General features: G+C 36.1%; 1 protein-coding gene across 2 annotated transcripts; it reads left to right on the top strand.

Annotated features, from left to right (window-relative positions):
• Nucleotides 1–10,505: 10,505 nt before the first annotated feature.
• Nucleotides 10,506–20,650, top strand: LOC121418868 (putative 2'-deoxynucleoside 5'-phosphate N-hydrolase 1). 2 transcript variants are annotated; one of them, XM_041613053.1, is made up of 6 exons: nt 10,506–10,741; nt 12,573–12,754; nt 14,112–14,123; nt 16,177–16,233; nt 18,097–18,207; nt 18,740–20,650. In XM_041613053.1, the coding sequence occupies exons 2-6, from the start codon at nt 12,607–12,609 to the stop codon at nt 18,844–18,846; spliced, it is 435 nt and encodes a 144-aa protein (XP_041468987.1). In that variant the 5' UTR covers nt 10,506–10,741; nt 12,573–12,606; the 3' UTR covers nt 18,847–20,650. The 2 variants fall into 2 exon arrangements, with proteins under 2 accessions (XP_041468987.1, XP_041468988.1); XM_041613054.1 differs by lacking the exon at nt 14,112–14,123 and having other exon boundaries at nt 10,507–10,741.
• Nucleotides 20,651–20,971: the final 321 nt, after the last annotated feature.

Below are 20,971 nucleotides of genomic sequence, written 5' to 3'. Positions count from 1 at the left end.
AAAGGACTCAAAATATTTGTACGGATTATAAGTATTATGTATAATTTTATCGTATTAATATTAATGATTATGCGAGGCAACTAGTGTCGGCAAAGAGGAAATGAGCAAGTAAATTTTTTCGGGGAGAAAAAGATAATTGAAAAAGAGGTGGTTATGTAAAGGGTATATACAGACAGGCAAAATAGAGAGAGAGAGAGAGGGGGGGTACATATTGGCTATGAGAAGAAAAGGAATAGAAGAACGTAAACGAGATACAAAAAGAGAGTGATTCGGTTCGGTTTTAGTGCTGGCGTTGGTGTTGGAAGCCGGGGGGGGGGTATAAGGCATACGTGGCATTGGTCGCTTTTTTGGAAGAAATCCCTAAACATGACATGCATGGGGTATGGTTTTATGCTGGAAAATCCCTAAGCATAGCCCCAATTTTAGATACTGGCTTTAAACATGTGTCCATATTCACCTCCAATTTTGTTTTTTAGCCAATATGACCCGTAAATATGTCACTACTGATTTTTGGAAAAGCGCTTTAGAATGTATGGATCCAAATGAAGCTTACAATATTTTTCAAAGACAGTTCTTATTTGTTTGTAATAAACATGCTCCTATTGAGACAAAATGTGTTAAAAAGAAAAAGAAAAATAAACCCTGGATAACACGATGTATTAAGCGTTCAATATCGACAAAGCACAAACTTTTTTCTAAAGTTATAAAATCAAATTATAATAAAGATTGTTTGAATAAATATAAAAAAAATACAGAAATCAGTTAACAAACGTCTTAAGGAAAGAAAAGCAAATGCATTATGAACATAAGTTTGAAGCAGACAAAAGAGATTCAAAGAAAACTTGGAGTCATATCAATGAACTTTTGAATAAAAATAGTGGTTCGAATCTGTATTAAAAAATTAACAAATTAGTTGTTAACCAAGAAAATGAACCTTCCGAAATTACTTCATCTGATGATATAGCAAATTCACTCAACAATTATTTCTCTACTATTGGGAAAATCTAGCTGAGAAAATTGAGGAGCCAAATATTATTACCGAGAGTTCATGGGTCCATACATTAGTCAAACATTTTTCTTCCTGCCAATAACAAGTTCAGAAGTTGAAGAAATGTTATACACTCTTGATCAATCTAAAGCAAGTGGCTATGATGATATATCAGTTCGACTGTTGATATATGCTATGAATTGTATTTGCAAACCTCTTTCGCATATATTCAATCTATCATTTACCACAGGCATTTTCCAGATAGATTAAAAGTTGCAAGAGTTATACCAGTTTTCAAAAAGGGAGATAAAGAAATACCTGGAGATTATAGACCAATATCAATTTTACCCGCGATTAGCAAAATATTTGAAAAACTAGTGAATGCACGATTGATGAAATTCATAGAAAAGAATGAAATATTGTATAAACACCAATATGGTTTTAGAAATGGATACAGTACGAAACTTTCACTGATAAATCTGATTAATCAAATTACAAGATATACTGATGAAGGAAAGGTGACAGTAGGAATATTCATCGATTTTGCTAAAGCTTTTGATACGATTAATCATTCTATTCTCATTAAGAAACTAGAACACCACACTCTAAAAAATGAAGTGCTAATTTAGCTCCTAAAGAGCGTGTATAGTGACTGCACTTCGGAGTGCTGATTTGTCTAGTTCAAATTTGAACGAGAAAAATCAGCACTTAGAAGTGCAGTCACTATACACGCTCTTTAAGAGCTAAATTAGCACTTCATTTTTTAGAGTGTATGGCATTCGTGGTAAGGCAGTAGAATGGTTTAATGATTATTTACGAAACAGAAAGCAATTTGTTAATTATGATGGTAAAAATTCCGAATACAGGTCGATTTCATGCGGTATTCCACAAGGATCAGTTTTGGGTCCAACTTTGTTCTTGTTGTATATAAACGATCTGGCAAACTCCTCAAATTATTTCAATTTCCGACTTTTTGCGGATGACTCAAATTTATTTCATACTTTCAATTGTGATGAACAACATATTGATTTATCAGAAATTAGTCTAAATTTAAACAATATAGTAGCATGGTGCAATGCCAACAAATTGACAATCAATGTTACGAAAACTAAATATATGTTGTTTAAAAATAGACGAAAAAAATATTTTTATATCAGAACAATTGTCACTGAAAGGAAACTTATTAGAGTGTGTTGAATCAACATTATTTCTTGGTATATGTATCGACAAAAACCTAACATGGAAGAAACAGGTTGACATTGTCTGCAATGTGCTTAGCAAAAAAATTGGAATACTTTATAGATTGAGGAATTATGTAACAAAACAATCTTAGTTATGTTATACAACTTATTAATTTTACCACATATAACGTATGGTCTGGAAGTATGGGGTGGGACGTGCAAAACAACCCTGAACCCTATATTATTACTTCAAAAACGAATAGCTAGAATAATGACGTTCAACCATCATACTTATCACTCTGCTCCTTTATTTCATGATCTAAATATTCTCGATATTTTCAAACAATACCAATATTTGATAGGAGTATTTATGCACGATTTAATTAATAATCGGTTGCCACATAGTTCTATTGATTATTTTTCATTTATAGACCATCCTTACAATACAAGAAATAGAGAAAAGCGAAATGTTAATCTTGACAAAAATAATGCCAATTTGGGAAAACAATCAATTTCATTTTCTGGTCCTACTTTATGGAATCATCTGCCAAGTAATATTAGAAACACCCCCATTCGTAAGACATTTAGCAAATCGTTAAAATTAATGCTACTAGAAGATTATAATTAATTTGGTATGGAAAAATATTGCCTAAAAACAAATAATTCTATATAAAGATTTTGTGAATAATTAAGATTTTTTTTTCTTGTAAATAGTGTAAATATGTTCACTGTAAATGATCGAAACTTTCTGCAACAGTAATAAGTAGAATTAGTATTGAATTTGATGTACAATATTGAGATTTGGTTAATTTTATTGTTTAAATTATGATAATGACGTTATTTGGGGCTAACCTCGATTAGCATCTTGCTATTATGTTAGCTCGAATTGCCAAATGTTTTGTTTATATGTGATGTACTATTCCTTGTAATTGTACCGTGATATTTGGTAATTCAATTCAACTTTCAACTTTCAAATATGGGTATGGGTTTTGAACCTTCAGCAGCTCACCCCCGTATTAAAGAATCTAAGCCCCCCCCCCCCCGCCCCGGTTGAAAGCACAATGCAGAATTACATACCCCCCCCCCTGCTCTAACATCACCTAATTTTACGGAGTAAAAAAAGAAGCAAAGCTTGTTAAGACACTGGCCCCTGGAATAAGTAAATTGTAAAGGTATCGAATGGACATGCACAAATTGATGTCTCGAGAAAACATGGAAATGATAGACTTCGATTACAATATGCAGCCATGTCCATAAACAATTCTCGTTAGCAATTTTGCAAATAAAATACACTCCAAAAACATAATGTAAAAATGCTCCATGAGGGTATTATGTGACCAAACAACGTAGGTCAATTTGGGGCATTCTTATTTATCCAGTGTAATGAAATTATTGCCAATTCTAAAGTAATCGCTACTTGTTTTTTAACCTTACTGGACAATATGCTTCCCGCATTGGGTAAAATACTGCCCAAAATTTGTTGGACACATAATTACCCTCTTGTTGGTTAAAATTCTACCTAATATTTCTTACAGTGTGACAAGAGACAAAAAATAAGGACTGGGAAGGACAAAAAAATGAAGTTGAATTATTTATCATTTTAAGGTGAGTGACCTTAAATTGTGATCAGCTATATAGATTCTTTGTTGGACCTTGGTGGGTTCATTGCATCATGGACCTATCACAAAGGTCCATGATATAATATTGTAGGATTGGGTACACACTAATCCGGATTCAAGAAAACTGCTACAATTGAATACGCTAATTGTAAAAAATCTCCTAAGGGCCATAATGTCACATAATGTCATAAATGTTAGGCTGGTTCCACTGGCCGACCCAAACGTATTCATAACGGATACAGCGGACAAGCAAGCTTTCGGGGTGGTGGCTCCATCCGTTTTCATTTGCTCCACACATTGAGAAAAATGGGCGAACAATGAAATTAGACGACTGCTCTATGTATATGTAGCGATAAAGTTAAACGTTTTCCAACGGATGGCAAAATTCTTTTCGGTTTTACATTTTCTCTGCATCCTTAATTGCAATGAGACCAAGCCTTTATTGCCTAGGGGCCAAGATTTAATTTAAATAAAACTTTCACTTTAGTGTTTATTTGTTGTTTTTGTTGTTTAGGGGGATAAAAATGTTATCGTTTGCAAATCATTGTCTTTTGAAAAAATATATCAAAGAAGAAGGGGGCCATCCGGATGCAATGGCAGGGGCACATGTCCTTATTTATATTACTAATATAAGATAAACATCCATGGGCTATTTTTATTTTTAATATAGGTTTTCCCGACCAAGTTCATACAGGAGTCACTTGAATTTATTAATGTGCATTTGAAGTCGTTTTCCCGGAGATATCGGTCATTCAAATTTTAAAATCAAACAATCGAGTCATTTAAAGACACTAAATATCATTTATACTTATTCAAATAAATTTATGATTTGATCCATAACATTTGAGAAAGTACAAAATATCCTGAAATACATGTACTAATACTTTAGCATCATTAGCAAGAAAGGGATATAAAATCAAAAGATATGACTTCCGATGGCACAGGCAGGAATTGCGGGAAAATGGGAGAAAGAGGCAAAAAGAAACGGGAAATGAAGGTAAAGCCACAAGCTAAATTGAAAATCAGAATATGAAGAAAAGGGACAAGAAAAAAAGAAAGAAAAGAACTTAATAACACGACCGGGCTGCCGATTAATACACTTCGTAATTCCGAAGGTTCGTAATTCCGAAACACGTAAATTGCCTTTACCTCGATGTTCGTTAATCCGAAAACGAAATAAGGTTCGTTGTTCCGAAGGTTCGTTAATCCGAAAACGAAATAAGGTTCGTTGTTCCGAAGGTTCGTTAATCCGAAAACGAAATAGGGTTCGTTATTCCGAAGGTCGATCGTTAGTCCGAAAACGAAATAAGGTTCGTTAATCCGAAGGTTCGTTAGTCCGAAAACGAAATAAGGTTCGTTAATCCGAAAATTAAATAAGGTTCGTATTTCCGAAAATGAAATTAAATTCATTTTGGTAACAAGAACGGTGCTGTTCTTGCAAGATAACAGGATATTATGCAATGATAAACTAACGAACGACGATATATGTGTTGTGGCCAAAGCATGTATTGATTTAAGTGCATTTATATGCCAAAAAGGGCATTTTGGTGCAAACGGACATTTTTACCAAAACTTTCAACGAAAACTATAGCTCGCGCTTCGCGCTTGCATTATTTAACAAGGGCTTATGATATTATTACATATTTACTTTATTTTTATTGGCTATTAGGAATACCCTTTCAAAGAAACAAACAAACAAAAAATCAACTTTAAAGCTGCCAATCCGGGAAATTATGGGTGAAAAAAGTTCGCCCCCCCCCCATTGGCGAAAGTTGGAACCGCCGGGGGGGGTAGCAGGGGGCACTTGCACACCTAAAGAAATAACAGGGAAATGCTATTTTTCCAAAATGGGAAATACCTTTTTTTCAAAATCAATACTTCATTTATACCCTTTTTAGACAGGCTAAAATTTCCTTAACCACGTACTATTGGTGGGGCTAAATGGCAATTTAGCTCCACCTATAGTACGGGGTTAAGCTTAGCCCACTTTCGTTTTACACAGCGTTTTTGCAAAGTGGGCTAACCCCACCTATAGTACGGGATTATTTGGCCCTGCAAAAAAGCAGGGTTATCCCACCAATTGCGGTGCTAAGAGCAATAGTACGGGGTTAAGATCGCATGTGTAAAACGAAAGTGGGCTAAGCTTAACCCCGTACTATAGGTGGGGCTAAATGGCAATTTGGCCCCATCTATAGTACGGGGTTAAGGAAATTGTAGCGTGTGTAAAAAGGGAGTGAAGCACTTGTACTACGAATGATCGACAAAAACCACTAGTCCGGGGTTAGCGAGTTTCGTGTGTAAAAAGCAAGCATTCCTTATCCGGGGTTAGCAATAACAAGTTGGCATGTGTGAAAAGGAAAAAAAAAATAGTACGGGGTTAAGGATAGTACGGGGTTAGCGATAGTCCGGGGTTCAGAAAATCCTGTGTAAAAAGGGTATTAAAGTATACATTTTAGATTAATTTTCAGGAGAAGCTCTTATTAAAAATGACATCCCCTCCAATACAAATATTATTATCTGGAGGTTACTCGCAAACGACCAACACACTTAATCCCCCAGCTGCATCTTTAAACCATTTGCTTGGGCAGCATTTGCTCAGATAAAATCGAAATTAAGCGTATGTTTGATCCGGGCGCCTATTCTTAAATCGATACATGCTTTGGCCACAACACACACATATATCATCGTTCGTTAGTTTATCATTGCATAATATCCTATTATCTTGCAAGAACAGCACCGTTCTTGTTACCAAAATGAATTAATTTCATTTTCGGAAATACGAACCTTATTTAATTTTCGGATTAACGAACCTTATTTCGTTTTCGGATTTACGAACCTTCGGAATTACGAACCTCATTTCGTTTTCGGATTAACGAACCTTCGGAATTACGAACCTCATTTCGTTTTCGGATTAACGAACCTTCGGAATTACGAACCTCATTTCGTTTTCGGATTAACGAACCTTCGGAATTACGAACCTCATTTCGTTTTCGGATTAACGAACCTTCGGAATTACGAACCTCATTTTGTTTTCGGACTAACGAACCTTATTTCGTTTTCGGATTAACGAACCTTCGGAAATACGAACCTTCGGAATAACCGAACATTCGGAATTACGAAGCTTCGGAATTATGAATGTATGCGGATTAGGTTATATAAAGAACGAGAAGAAAGGTGGATGGCGTCAATAAGCTTGATAAATTTTATGCAATAATGGTCGCAATCAGGACAAACAAGTTCTTAGCCAAGAGCTAGTTATATATCCCCCTATGTCGATCATAACCCATGAGTAGAGAGCTTTACGCCTGCTAGATTTACCGGACAAAAGAGGCCTCACAATGTTTGCTTTGGTAAATTCTCAAAGCTGTCGTCACATCAGAATTTAATTTCAATTTTTTTTTTAAAAAGGCCAAATTTTTCTGGCTCGCTCCGCTCTCTGGCGACTTTTTTTTCAAATTCTACCATATTTGCTATGTTTTGCCGCCTTAAAATATTTCGTTTATTATCTGTTGTGTACCTCATAGAGATATATACTAATATATCTCTATGATACCCGGGGTTTGATAATAAGGTGGCCATCTGCAATGTTTAAAAATATCACCGTTCCGGGGGCTCTGCCCCAGACCAGTGATGGCACCAAGAGGGAGGCACGGGGGAATTTGCCCCAATGAGTTGACCCCACTTGCCACCCACCCCCCCCCCCCGAAATTCTGAAAAATAATAAAACAAATTATGTGTAGTTTATGTTGTCATAAGCATCCTAATACATCTGCAAAGTTCTCCCAAACAGCTTTTCGTTCTTTAAATTTTGGAAATTTTCTCATCCATTCACTGTTAGTGTTATATGTCAACATAAATCTTTTAGGTCATTATATTATTCAAAATTTCGCTCGCGCTACGCGTTCGAAGTAACTGTTGAATGAGATATGTAGATCGTATGTTTACATGGGGCATAGAAATTCAGTGTTCAAGTCAATAGGCTTCTCGCGATTATAGTTTTCATTACTCGTTTTATGCGAGATACACATCCTGCGTACTCACAATTTTCAGCTAAGCGCTCGCATCAATTGTCTAGTTAGATAGCCGCCCAGTTCATAACAAAACGTGCATAGAACGTCCAGTTATCATCTCAGAATATATAAAATTTTCAGCTCGCGCTTCGCGCTCACATTATTTATTTGGTTAGATATAATCTGCATGATCCCATGCAAATAGCTAGTCTTTTACAGGTCCATTTCAAGTCAGTATAGTGTAGGGGAAGGCGGGGTAAGTTGTGACAGTTTTTGCTTTTTGCATGTTAGAATTGATATGATTAATAATCTTGTCGAAATAAGTACCTTGCTTCGAAATTTCATTCTTCTGAAATATTTTCCACCTATATATAAATATCTACCCCAACCCTGAAAGTCATCGTGACCTTTGAAAAAACCGATGTCAAATGGCTCAACTTGCCCCATATATGGGGTAAGTTTGAGCCACCTTCTGGGGTAAGTTGAGCCACAAAAACTATGTACAAAATGTATGGGGGATAACCAGCATGTCAATTTTTTGTTTAAAGTCTTTTCACTTGCTAATTCTCTATAAATACTAACATCCTGTAAAAGGAAAAGAGCAGTCATGTAAATTTGCTCCTTTCAGCCTGCATTTCAATCGATTTTTATGGTTTGTTTGTTTTTTAAGATACATTACCATAGGAATTACCATGGCTCAACTTGCCCCATGCTGTTTGGCTCGACTTACCCCAGTCCGAACTTAGTGCGATAATTTTGTATCCACACATTTATTATGCATCCATCATATAAAAGACTATGACAAGAATGAAGATCCATACCTGGACTAATAATGTTGTTATCATGTCTTTATTATATTTAAAGATGTGTGTGTTTATAAAGCACTTATCTATTTCACACTCTTTTTTACTTTTTTGGCTGAAATTCACATTTTTCCCTCTAAAAAACTACTTTTTGTTTCAAAGTTGGAAACAATGTGGTGGGGTTAGGGGTTATGCTATGGGTCATCAATACATGACACCACCACAATGTCTGACTCATTCATTATTGGCCTGCGGCTGGTGGCTCAACTTGCCCCTATGCTCAACTTACCCCGCCTTCCCCTATACATTGATAAAAAATGAGCTCACGCTTTTCGTTCGAATTCATGAAATAGGCACACAAAAAAATAGTGTTACCTCCCCCCTCTCCCAAATGTTCTTTCGCATACCCCTATAGGTTAAAGATTCTGGTGCCACCACTGCCCCGGACCCAATCCGCATAGCACTGGCCAAGAAAAAAAAGATGAAAGGAAAGATGTAAGATATGATATTATTATCTGAATACCTCGTCAAAATCATTCTCAACGTTAGATTCTCATGGAAAGGTGATTTTGTTTTCTCGCTAGCTCGGGACTTATATTAACCATCTTTTTGCCGCGCGCGTCATGCATTCTGTGCACCGCTGTGCACCCTCTTTTTTTGTACTTATCACGCATTGAGCTGCTTTGCCCTAATGCCGGGAAATTTGTGGCTCTTACCCCCCCCCCCCTTGCCACCGATCCCTTTAACGCCACTGTCGAGTGTGTCTGAAAGCTATCCTAGCTGTAAAACCTTCATTTTATGAAATTATTGAAATTTGAAATTTAAGCCTTATTACAAATAACTAGAAATTTTTTGACCATTTTGACCAATTACAATTGAGGTATCAAATTAAAGGACAAGTTCACCCCAGCAAAAAGTTGATTTGAATAAAAAGAGAAAAATCCAACAATCATAACACTGAAAATTTAATCAAAATCGGATGTAAAATAAGAAAGTTATGACATTTTAAAGTTTCGCTTAATTTCACACAACAGTTATATGCACATCCTGGCCAGTATGCAAATGAGGGGACTGATGACATCACGCACTCACTATTTCTTTTGTATTTTATCATCTGAAATATGGAAATATTCTGATTTTTTTCACCCATGTCATTTGAAATCGAACTTTATTCTTCCCTGAACTTGTAGAATTATAGTGTTTAACATTATGTACTTCAGTCAAATTTTACATTATTGTCAATTCTGTATAAATTGAAATATTGTATAAAACAATTAAATACAAAAGAAATAGTGAGTGATAGACATCATAGACTCTCGCATTTGCATATCACTGAGTTGTGCTCAAAACAGTGTTTTGAGGAAAATATGCGAATAAATGTCATAACTCTCTTAATTTACATCCGATTTTGATGAAATTTTCAGTGTTATGCTAGTTTGATTTTTTTCTATTTATTCAAATCAACATTTTTCTGGGGTGGACTTGACCTTTAAAGAGCAGATGTTGAACTTTTTACAATTGTGGTTTTCTATTTGAAATCCAGATACTGCAGCCCGCCTAGTGACGTTTTAGTATCCCGTCTTCAAACTGTTTTTGCTCACTCATGCGTGAAGAGGAATAATCATTTGTCTCTTGTTCATTAGGTTATGAAAAAAAAATTGTTGTTAAATCTCGGTTTCGTTCATTTTCTTTTTGTGGGACGCACTGTCTCTTTTTTTTTAAACAAGTGCACACCTAGTTACCAATAATGCATATAGCATTTCCATTTATTTGAAAACAGGATAGAAGAGCATTGTAGATTAAATGCCTTGCTCACGGGCATAGGTGCCGCGCCGGGGATCGAACTCCTGACTTTCCATGTATAGCCAGGCGCCTTAGACCACTCGGCCACGGCACCTCCCTCTGTTTGGCCTTGAATTCTCTGGTTGAGCGCCATCTATTAAACGAAACTTGCCAATGATACGGGCGCGCACGTGGGATAAGTTCTTGTTTACATTTTGATTTGCTACTTGGTACATGCACTGCACTGGTGGATACTGCTTAAATTGATCTCTTCAAAATCTATTAAAACACCCGAAACAACGAGTGGCAACCATTTCGACACATACAACTCAGGGAAAAGCAAACTGATTTCTGAATCGTGAGTATCAACAAAGATTGATTCAACTGAAACTCCTAGTTATTAGTTCATGCCGCCATAATGATAACCGGGCGCGGGAGCTCCGGCCCGCGAATAGCTCTGGGTGGCCTGGAGGCGTCTGGGGAGTAAAGTCTTCTACCTTCGTAGGTCACTCCCCTAACGCCTGGCGCTCGAATATATAGGCTCCCACACACCAAGGGAAAAGGCAACTATAAAAATGCACCAAACTGCTAGTTATGTTTAGAATCTGAGGTTAACACTTCTGTACATGGGTAAAAATATCAGTTGGCAACGTTTGGCAAAAAATGGATAGTTACATGGTTAAAAAATATCGCAGAAATGCGATAGAAAAATAAAAGTAGAAGAGAGTTTACTCACATTTGTTGTCATCGCCATCTTTGATCCATTGTTAATGCAACCTAGTTACATGACGCGTATAGAGGGCGGCAAAATCATGAGCGGTGCTAGATTAAAAAGTGCTCAAATGTCCCGCTTCAACCACTGAACTGAAAATACATATTTTTAGTTCAGTGGTTGAAGCGGGACATTTATTTTAGCAGCTTTGGTGGTCATTTCATTGGATTCTGTACGAACTCATTTTTATATCGTTACAAAAACTATTTACCTTTAACCTCAGATTCTAAACAAAAACTAGCAGTTTGGTGCATTTTTATAGTTGCCGTTTCCCTTGGTGTGTGGGAGCCTATATATTCAAGCGCCAGGCGGTATAGGGCCTAGGGGAGTAATCTACGAAGGTAGAATACTTTACTCCCCAGATGCCTCCAGGCTACCCGCGAAGCAGGCCAGAGCCCAGGACTTGTCCGTGTAATATTGTTAGGCAGAGGATACTCTCCAAAATCCAAAATGGGGTCGCAATAGCACCCCAAATAAAAGGGCAAAAAATAAATTATGCACTAACCTCGATTACATGGATGAAGGTCTATTGTGACTCAGAATCCTGACGACAAGGCACTGGACCCTCAAAAAAAGGAAAAGTTCTGTCTCGTTCGTTCTCCTTCGTTCGGGCATCTTTCAAAATTGAAAACAAAATGGCCGATCGATACCGAGAACGAACATGACATTAGAGGTCTAACTTTTTTTTAGGGTCCAGATTGTGCCTCAATGTCAGGATTCTAATATGTCACGATAGACCTTGATCCATATCATGCATATAATCGAAGTAGGTGCATAATTTATTTTTCCCTCTTTTATTTGGAGTGCTATTGCGACCCCATTCTCCTTAGCCAGGAGGCTTCTAGAGAGTAAAAAACATTTACTAATGTAAGGTTACTCTCATACGAAGCCACGTCTTCTTTTCTATACATTTGTGTGTGCCACCAAAAACCTGAAACTTGCCCCCGAGATTTCTACTTTCTAAAAGATTAGCCCTAAATCATGAACATGGGATACAACTTCATTTCCGACATTTCTACGCTATGGATTTTATTTTTAGACAAGAATTCATCAAAAAATGAGAAAATATCATGAAAATACGGTCCAAGAGACTTGCCCAATGTTTACGCCGCCATCTTGTTTTCTATTGTTCTTCACCCACATTACGCGATGCAAGCGTCCGTATTGTCCGTAATCGGCTATTAAAAAGCCTATTAACGTACTTTATATCCTACACATATCCTTCAGTTTGTGAAAAATCCCATCAGGACCATGCTACGTACCTGACCTCAACAATTTGTTGGTGTTATATGGTTACTTTGAATTATAATTTTTTGTAGCTCTTGACTATCAAGGTGACCATTGAAGATTTGTTCTAAATATTGCCTATTAATTGTTCATCAACAACTTCTATTCTCATCAAAATTCTGTTTTTCAGAAACTCAACCTTGAGACCATAACTACGAATAAACATGGGTGATCGTCAACTGAAGATCTATTTCTGTGGTAGTATCCGTGGAGGCAGACAGGATGCAGAGCTCTACGCTAGGATCATCAAGCAGCTGGAAGCGTATGGGAAAGTCCTCACAGAACATGTTGGCCACAAAGATTGCACAACATGTAAGTAAACATCCACCATATCTATCACAACACATTCAAATAATATGACCTGTCCACTAAAATTCTTTTTGTTTATATTACGTTTTTCCTCAAATGGGTCCAGCCTCCAGGGGCCTTTTGAAGAAAGAGTTGCGTTTGAATGCAAATCTAAAAATCAAGCGTGATTTCCAAATTCATAAAATCAGGTTGCATTTCATTCTTGGAGTTGTGTTTGATCTCAACTCTTTCTGCAACATTTGGGTTCCAGAGGTGTGTCATACAAATGACAGTGCCCTGCATAAACACAAATCTAGAAATGAAACACAAAATTATTTCAAACCAACAAGGGTATTGTGACATGAAGCTTAATGATTGTTATGCTGATTTTTTATGATCGATTTTATATACTTTTCAATGCAATCAATATTAGAAATCAGCTTTGCAATTAATCACTAAGCTTGATGTAACAGGATCCAGAAGCCCAGTGAAAGACCCCTGTTGCATTATACTTTCTTAAACTAGTTTACTGGAAACAGATTCAGGAAACCAGTTTGGCAGATTGCTTTGGTAGCATCCCCACCTGATCACCGAAAGTGGTTTTCAAAACCACTTCACATAAAGCATTCTTGTTGGTACAGGATTGCTCTCAATGAGGTCACATGTTTCATGCAAAATTTGAAACCGTAGCATAGATATTCTACACACAGTGTATTGAGTAGCACTCTCAAAATGTGCGAAGATCGTTTCCCGCTAATGGTTGTGTCTTTTACGCTAAAACCATTTTAACAAGGCAAAACGATCCTTAAAACTACATCGCGAGGTGGTTTTCTGAACCCTTTTAGAAGATCGCTTCCAAGACCACTTCAAGTGTTCTCATTACACTTAAAACAAGTTTTAGGAAGGTAATGAGAATGGGGTCAAAGGAAGTTACCAACTAAGATCAGTGGTGCATTTTGTTCAAAATTCTGACCAGGAACTAATCAGAGTTTCTTCAAATTCGTAATCCCTCAGCAATATTATACTTCATGAGATTATTCTTTTCCAGCTTTATAAACCCTAGGTCTTATGTAATAAACTGTTTTTTAATGGATTTTTTTATTATTGAAAGTGAATAACAACTTCATCTGGCAAATTATACCCAGTTAGCCCAGAGACAGGCCAATGAGGCCATTGCAGACACAGATAGTCAAGAACTTAGTTTTTACTCTTTTTTAGAGCCCAACCTCATATCAAAGAGCTTTCCATTTCTTTTAATGATTTCTCAATCTTAAAATTATTATTTTTATGATACATATGGTTGACAAAATTTTATTCATTTGTTTTATTTTTCCATGGATTTTCTTATTTTGCATTTACTGATCCTACAACACACTGACAGTTCCAACAGGAGGTAAAGAAATTTTTAGTATCTATCCCTCAGATTTTCTTATTTTTTCAGAATTTCATTTCACATGATATGTCCTTTTGTCTTAACAGAGATTGAATGCAATGTGCTTTGACTATTTTATGTGCCTTATAATTATAACATGAAGAGATATCTAATCAGTATTTACAATCAATTATTGTAACTTTTAGTGGTTCATGATCAATCATCATATTTGTAGAATATCAATCATTTGAGCATGACCAGTTCATTGTTTCATTCTGCACATGATCAAAAGAAGGTCATTTGAACTCAAACGGCATGGTGGTTTTAATTTCATTGAGATATGCACACTTTGATGTTTTGATAACATACCTTTGAATCGTGTTTGTCATTAGACCCACTGGAAAGTAAGTAACAAGCACCTTTACAAAGAGTTCATTGGCGTGCTATTGTAGTTACTGAGGGACTGTTTCATGAAAGTTGTCAGCACTGACAAGTTGTCTTTCTCCAACAGTTACCATAGTAACAGTCAGAGGCCAGTGCTTCTCAGCCAATCAAAAAAAAAAGGATTTCACCGAAAGTTGTCAGCACTGACAATTTAGTCAGTGCTGACAACTTTCATGAAATGCCCAAGACATGCAATTTTTGTACCCTGCTATTATCAGGCATGCTTGTATATTACATGTATATATATATATATATTTGGTTAATCTGGCTATCCTATAAAAGGAAAGGTGATTTGAAATAACTTGCCTATGAGTTAAATCTGAACTGTATCTTGAAATGATATTTATCACATGATCATTAAACCAGAGTAATGTCCCCACCACCCCCATTCGACTCACCAGAGTCTAAGGAAGAGGATTATACTCACCTTGTCTGTTTCAATTATTTTAAATGTAATGGCAGTATATTAAAAAGTGCACTGTCTGGAAATCACTGGCATAAATCTGAGCAGTGAATCTGTTGTTCAGGGCCAGATGAACTATTGTTTATCCCCCCCCCCCCCTTGAATAGTATGATGTCACAGATTTATGCCAAAGCTGCAAATGATTTATGGGTTCATGAGGGAAGATATAGTCATCACATCATGCTGCCCATATTAACCTACTGTATGCTAAGAATTATTTTTGTAAATGAACTACAATTTTAAATGTTTGGGAGTCTAGTTTCATCTATCCACCCTTTCAGACGTTATCTAATGCCTGTTTGTCCAATTGCCATCTCGTCTACTATCATATGGTCTACCATCAGTTCGTCCACTCATCACACGGTCAACTTTCATCTAATGCCATTTCGTCTAATAACCAGTTGGTCCAATAGCCTTTTACTCCATATACCATTTGGTCTAATTGGACTAAGTGCTAAATTGTGCAAAATGGATGAAAATGAAATGGATACAAGACCAATTGGTTATGCGAGAAAATGGTCATAGACAAAATGATGATTAGACGAAGTGATGATTGGACCAAATTAGCAATTTACCATCGCTACTATAAATCACTGCTGGTGATGGATGGCTTATTTGAATGCTCCTGTATCGTGATTGGTTATTGATTGTCACTCAGGATCTATCACCATTCATGATCAAATTTAGTTACCAACCTTACCAACTTATGATAAGGTTGGATGTGCGATCAGTCACTATATAAGTATATATACAATGTAACATGGCAGAGCTTCAAGAGTAAATAAAGGATTCCAAAAATTTCCAATCAAATGTGTACTTTTGAAAAAAATGTATATGCTTATTATTTTTTGTTGTTCATATCATTTTTGTACATGTAATTGTGTCATCATGTATCCTTATTTTATTCAGCAAATAGTGATTTTGTTAATTCGGATAGTTGATTCGGTACCATGAACCAGTGGGGCTATTTTCTTTAAATGAAAAACAAGTCTAGAAAAAAATTTCAATTGCAAAAGAGCTGTGGCAAGATCCACACTAAAGGGAACCCTGGTTTCCCAAGTTGCATGGAAAGACCCCTTTTTTTCAAATTTAGTTTTTGTAAATATTTTTAAGAAGACAGGAATCAAGATTATCACTTTGATTATTTTTGTTTTCTATATTTTGCAGCAAAAACTGATGTGGAGATCTATGACCAAGATATGGCATGGTTGGAAGATTCTGATGGTAAGTCTGTTGAAATGAATACTGCAAACACCATGCATTAAAGGTTAAGTTTGCCTCAATACTACAAGTTATTTTAATAAAAGCAGGAAAATCGACCAAGCTCTACTCTGATATCTTCATCAAATTCTAATTTGAAACAAATCAAAGTTGTTTTTAAAGATAAGTTAGTAAGTTCACACTTTTTAAAAATAAGTCCATATTTGATTAAGCTATTGATGAAATCTTTATATAATAAGTCACAGTGGTGCTAATTTCACAAATACAGTTCAAGGTTTAACTTTTGTGAATAAATTATCATATAACTATATCAAATTTCATACATTATAAGGATATCAATTATGAAAAAGTGAGTGTCAACGATTCTCCCGTTGAGGTACTACTGGCGGTTTGTTATGAAACTGATAGTCTGGCAGCATATGTCATGATTTAACAGCTACTTTGACAAATTAGCCAAGTTTAACATTGTTCAAGAAGATGACCATTAGAAATTTGTCACCAAGTTGAAAGTTTTCCTTGTGATGTCACCAATCACATAAAAGTAAAAAATCAGATATGGCCAATTTGTCAAAGAAGATGGCATGTGCTGCCTGACTAAAAGCAAATTGTTACGCCATTACTTTTTTTATTTCTATTTTTATAGTTTTGGTGAATACTCCCAGATCATTTTTGTGCAATTTAGGACTCTTAGGTGAATTTTCAAATCAAAGATACCGTGCCTTTGAGCTGTACATACTAGGCCTGGGAGTAAACATCGATTGATCAAATGGTTTGAATGGCTTGCCTCCGATCGCTTATCGATTAGCAAAATTTACACTGTTCGAATGTTCGGCGGACCCCGATGAGACACTTGGGATAACTATACTTGAGTAATATTATAAAAATGACAAGATAAAAATGACTATTGCTTTTAACTACTTAATACAGGTTTAAAAATGATGTTACCGATGTAATTTGTTGAGCGCTTTGCTCTTATAACCAAAAATGCTATTAATATTTGTAAAGCAAAATTATTCCCTGTACATCCTAATTTTATGAAATTTTCAGTGTTATGCTCCTTGGATTTTTCTCTTTTTATTTTAACCAACTTTTTGTTGAAGTGGACTTGTCCTTAAACTCTTAACATGCCACACACACTACTAAGCCAATGCCACAGTGCTAATCCGATGCTAATCCCCTGTGCCAGCCACAAAACCCCCCTGTGCCACATTGATTTTGGGATCGCGAGTCGTATTCACTCCTTCCAATAGTCATGATTACAATTGCTTGTAACTCTCTAACGATTAGTTTATTCACAAAATATTGTGTAGTAAAGTTGTAGGAAATTTCATACCCCTTATAATGATGTCCTCATAATATGGATTTGTTATTATCTTTACCGCTAAAATATGAGTTGTATCAAGTAGTTCCATTTTGTGGAGTGTTTTGTATGGATCAAAAACCTAGGTCTCTTCTCTCTCAGAGGCGGAGCCATATCTTGTAAAAAATGTAGAAATACTCGACAAAGTCGAATGTAAACCGCGTGAGCAAGTTTATCTGTCAGAAAGCAGAGTTCACACTGCACACAATAGTGCTAATTACGGCGTGCATGCGATGCGCAATACAATGCAAAACGGCGTAACAATGATTGTTATTCCGAATGTGCGCGGTCATGCACGAAGCAGGCGAGGGTAGGAAACAATGCAAGCACAAAGCAATCAATAGTAGGCGTGCGAGCATGAGTGTGGCATGTTATAGTAGGATACGTAGCGTGCACGAAGCACTCAATGAGTTAATCATAAATTCATTACTTTTCAAACTGACTCCCCTAATACATTCCCTGAGAACTAAAAGTAAGTTTTTCCCTTTTCTTTTTTGTTTTTGCAGCTGTTGTAGCCGAGGTAACCCAAGTATCAATGGGTGTTGGCTTTGAGCTAGGAAGAGCTGTTGCATGGAACAAGAGGGTGCTTTGCTTATTCAGACCAGGAGAAGACAGACGTGAGTATATCTACAAGGCAGACAAATATGATTGATAATTCTCTGTATCAGGGCTTTGTTTTCTTCTTTAGTTCATTCCATTAATTAAAGTTATATTGGAAATGTAAATTGTAATTAGAATTATACAATGCAATTGTTCAATTGAATGGTCATGGTCATATCTTTATGAATATAGGTGAGAAAACTCAATTTACATTGACTTTGTACACAGAATCGTGTTTTGGAGCAATTTTGGGTCTGACATGCTCTTACGTAATGTTGCATTTTCAAATCGCATACCTAGGCATCATAAATTTGGTCTCTAAGAAAATGCGCAAGACTTCAAAGTAAAAGTCAGTGAGCGGCCCGGTTGAAAAAATTGTGGGAGCGATTTGGTCGCGGAAAATGTCGAAGTTGAATGTTGAACTGTTTCAAAAGTACCTTGTGTGTGTAATATTGTTACTAGTTCACAAGTATAATATATATGTTTTCTTTGTTTGGCATGCTTGACTAATTCTTTTTTCTCTTTCTGTCTCGACATCTTCCCCCTTAGGTTTGTCAGCAATGGTGCGTGGTGCTGATGATGGAAAGAACTTTTTAGTGAAAGATTACAAGGAAGAAGATGTACCAGGATTACTCAAAGAATTCTTTGGTTATTGATTGATAGCTGGACTGAAGTGAGTTGAATGTCACAACAGGAATAGGAATGCATGGGACTAAATTAATTTACTGGTATATTAGAAGTCAGGTGAAAATCAGCCAATTTTCAATCCAGGTTTTACATAATCATGAGATTGATTTGGAGTCCATATTTGGTTGGGTTATTCACATTAGAGGCAAGGAATTTTACAAAATTGTCAGTAATTGGGAATGTTGCAAAAGTTTGATGTTTGCAGTCAATTTAAATTGTAGCTTCAGTTGTTATTATTTCAAATCAATACTTTCTGTTGCATGAAGTACTTCAATACAAATACCTATTTAGATTCAATATTTTGTGATCAATACGGGACCTGAAATCAACTTGCAGTTGAATTCAAGTTTCTTGCAATATTACCCCCTTAGATATGATTTGTGTTATGAATATCATAGATTACATTCTGATCTTGTGACTTTAGCATCATGGGACACGGGATGAAGATCTCCCTACAGTCTTTGTATGACATGTATTTCATTTATATTGTTGATCTGAACTTGCTCAAAACTAAACACAGTCACATTTTCTACCATGAGTTTTCTAGCAAGAAAAGTTTGTGATATAAGCATACTCAGGGATTCTTCAATTTTATCATGTGAAAAGATTTGGGCCCCAGGTCATCCCAATGAGGCAAGGGTATAATTATTCACTTGCAATGTTATGTGCCTAAAAGTTACCGTATGAGGAATCTGTGGAAGGGGGTCCCGGGGGAAACAATGGATGTTTTCCGTAATTTTGGCAGGGAATGTCAATTTTGGAGGTCCATATTCACTATGTCTGCAAACAGTTGGTCTACTTCTCAATTAGTCCAATACCACATGGGCTAAAGCTATTCAATCTAATTGCCACTTGGTTTGCACTACACTTGGTGTAATCCTCATTTTCTCTAATACTTGACCAGTTGGTCTCATTTCAATTTTGTCTTCCATTTTGTTTTTACTTATGAATGAAAATTTTGTTCACAAGCAGTTAATCTAACCATATAAACTCAGTGGTGATAGACCGAGTTGATATTCAATGAAATGGATGTAGCCTTATGGTAAATTTGACAAAATGGTATTTGGGCTAATTTGGAAATTATTAGATGAAGTGGTTGTAGAAGATCTAGTATTTCACCTTTTGGGGTGAACCCAGACATGTACAAAAGACAAAGCAGGTGTACAAGGTATAAACATTCCAATTTCATTTGTATATATTGCATTTGGGAAAAAATCATTGACTTGAAAATACATTGTTGGTGATGTGCCATATTCAGGCCTGGGGCCCATTTCATAAAAGGTACTATTACGGTGTTAACTTTGTCTTCCAGTGGTAACTGCCATAGAATTCTCATTTTGATTGGCCTTGATCCTTGTAACCATGGTGGTTACCACTTTATGGCAAAGTTATCATAATAGTAACCTTTATGGAACGGACCATGGTCGTATTGTATGTGATATGTTTCAACAGTTTGAAAAACCAAATCTGTTCAATTATATGGGTTGGTGTTTTTCAACAAAAAGACTAGAAAGTGCCCCCCCCCCATAAATCCTGGATATGCTACTGGCTGTGGGTCCCTTTTTGCGAATATTTAGAAAAAATGCAGCTGCTTGGATTCATATGTTAGTAGTTTGGAGTGTTTACTCCTGCTTTGGAAAACCCGGGTCCAGTTAACATTTTGATAGAGCGGACTACCAATTAACAAATCATTCTACATTGTAGTGGAAGTGTGTGATATTTTTTAATGAAAATAAATATTTGCAACAAAATAATGATTCGCTTTGTTTTGGAGCCAAATGTAGAAGTAGATATGTAGAGTAGTTCAGGTGGGGTGATGTCCAAAAGTTGTTAAAGTGAGTTAGAGAGAGGAATCATGATGAATATCACGTGGTCAACTGTGCTTGGATTAATATTGGAGATCGAATGAATCTGTGTCTGAATTCTGTACAGTGCATATGCAGTATTAGTCCAGGGCCCCATTTCATAAAAAACTCTTGCTGGAATGTAAACTGCCATGACAACAGTGAAAATTCTGCTTCCTGATTGGCTCTTCCCATGAAAGTTGACATTTCAGCAAGATTGGACGTTGATCTGGAAGTTCTTTTTCCCAAA

The sequence above is a fragment of the Lytechinus variegatus genome, chromosome 7 (assembly GCF_018143015.1).
Source record: "Lytechinus variegatus isolate NC3 chromosome 7, Lvar_3.0, whole genome shotgun sequence".
In the NCBI taxonomy this organism is placed as follows: domain Eukaryota; kingdom Metazoa; phylum Echinodermata; class Echinoidea; order Temnopleuroida; family Toxopneustidae; genus Lytechinus; species Lytechinus variegatus.
Note: the sequence above shows the minus strand (reverse complement) of the source record. Positions and strands in the feature narration are given on the sequence as shown.

What these genes read in the sequence shown, in the direction of transcription:
- LOC121418868 (XM_041613053.1), top strand. Translation starts at nt 12,607, where the DNA reads ATGGGTGATCGTCAACTGAAGATCTATTTCTGTGGTAGTATCCGTGGA. An exon ending in ATGGTTGGAAGATTCTGATG is followed by an intron (nt 16,234 to 18,096) that starts GTAAGTCTGTTG and finishes TTGTTTTTGCAG; the next exon opens with CTGTTGTAGCCGAGGTAACC. An exon ending in CAGACCAGGAGAAGACAGAC is followed by an intron (nt 18,208 to 18,739) that starts GTGAGTATATCT and finishes CTTCCCCCTTAG; the next exon opens with GTTTGTCAGCAATGGTGCGT.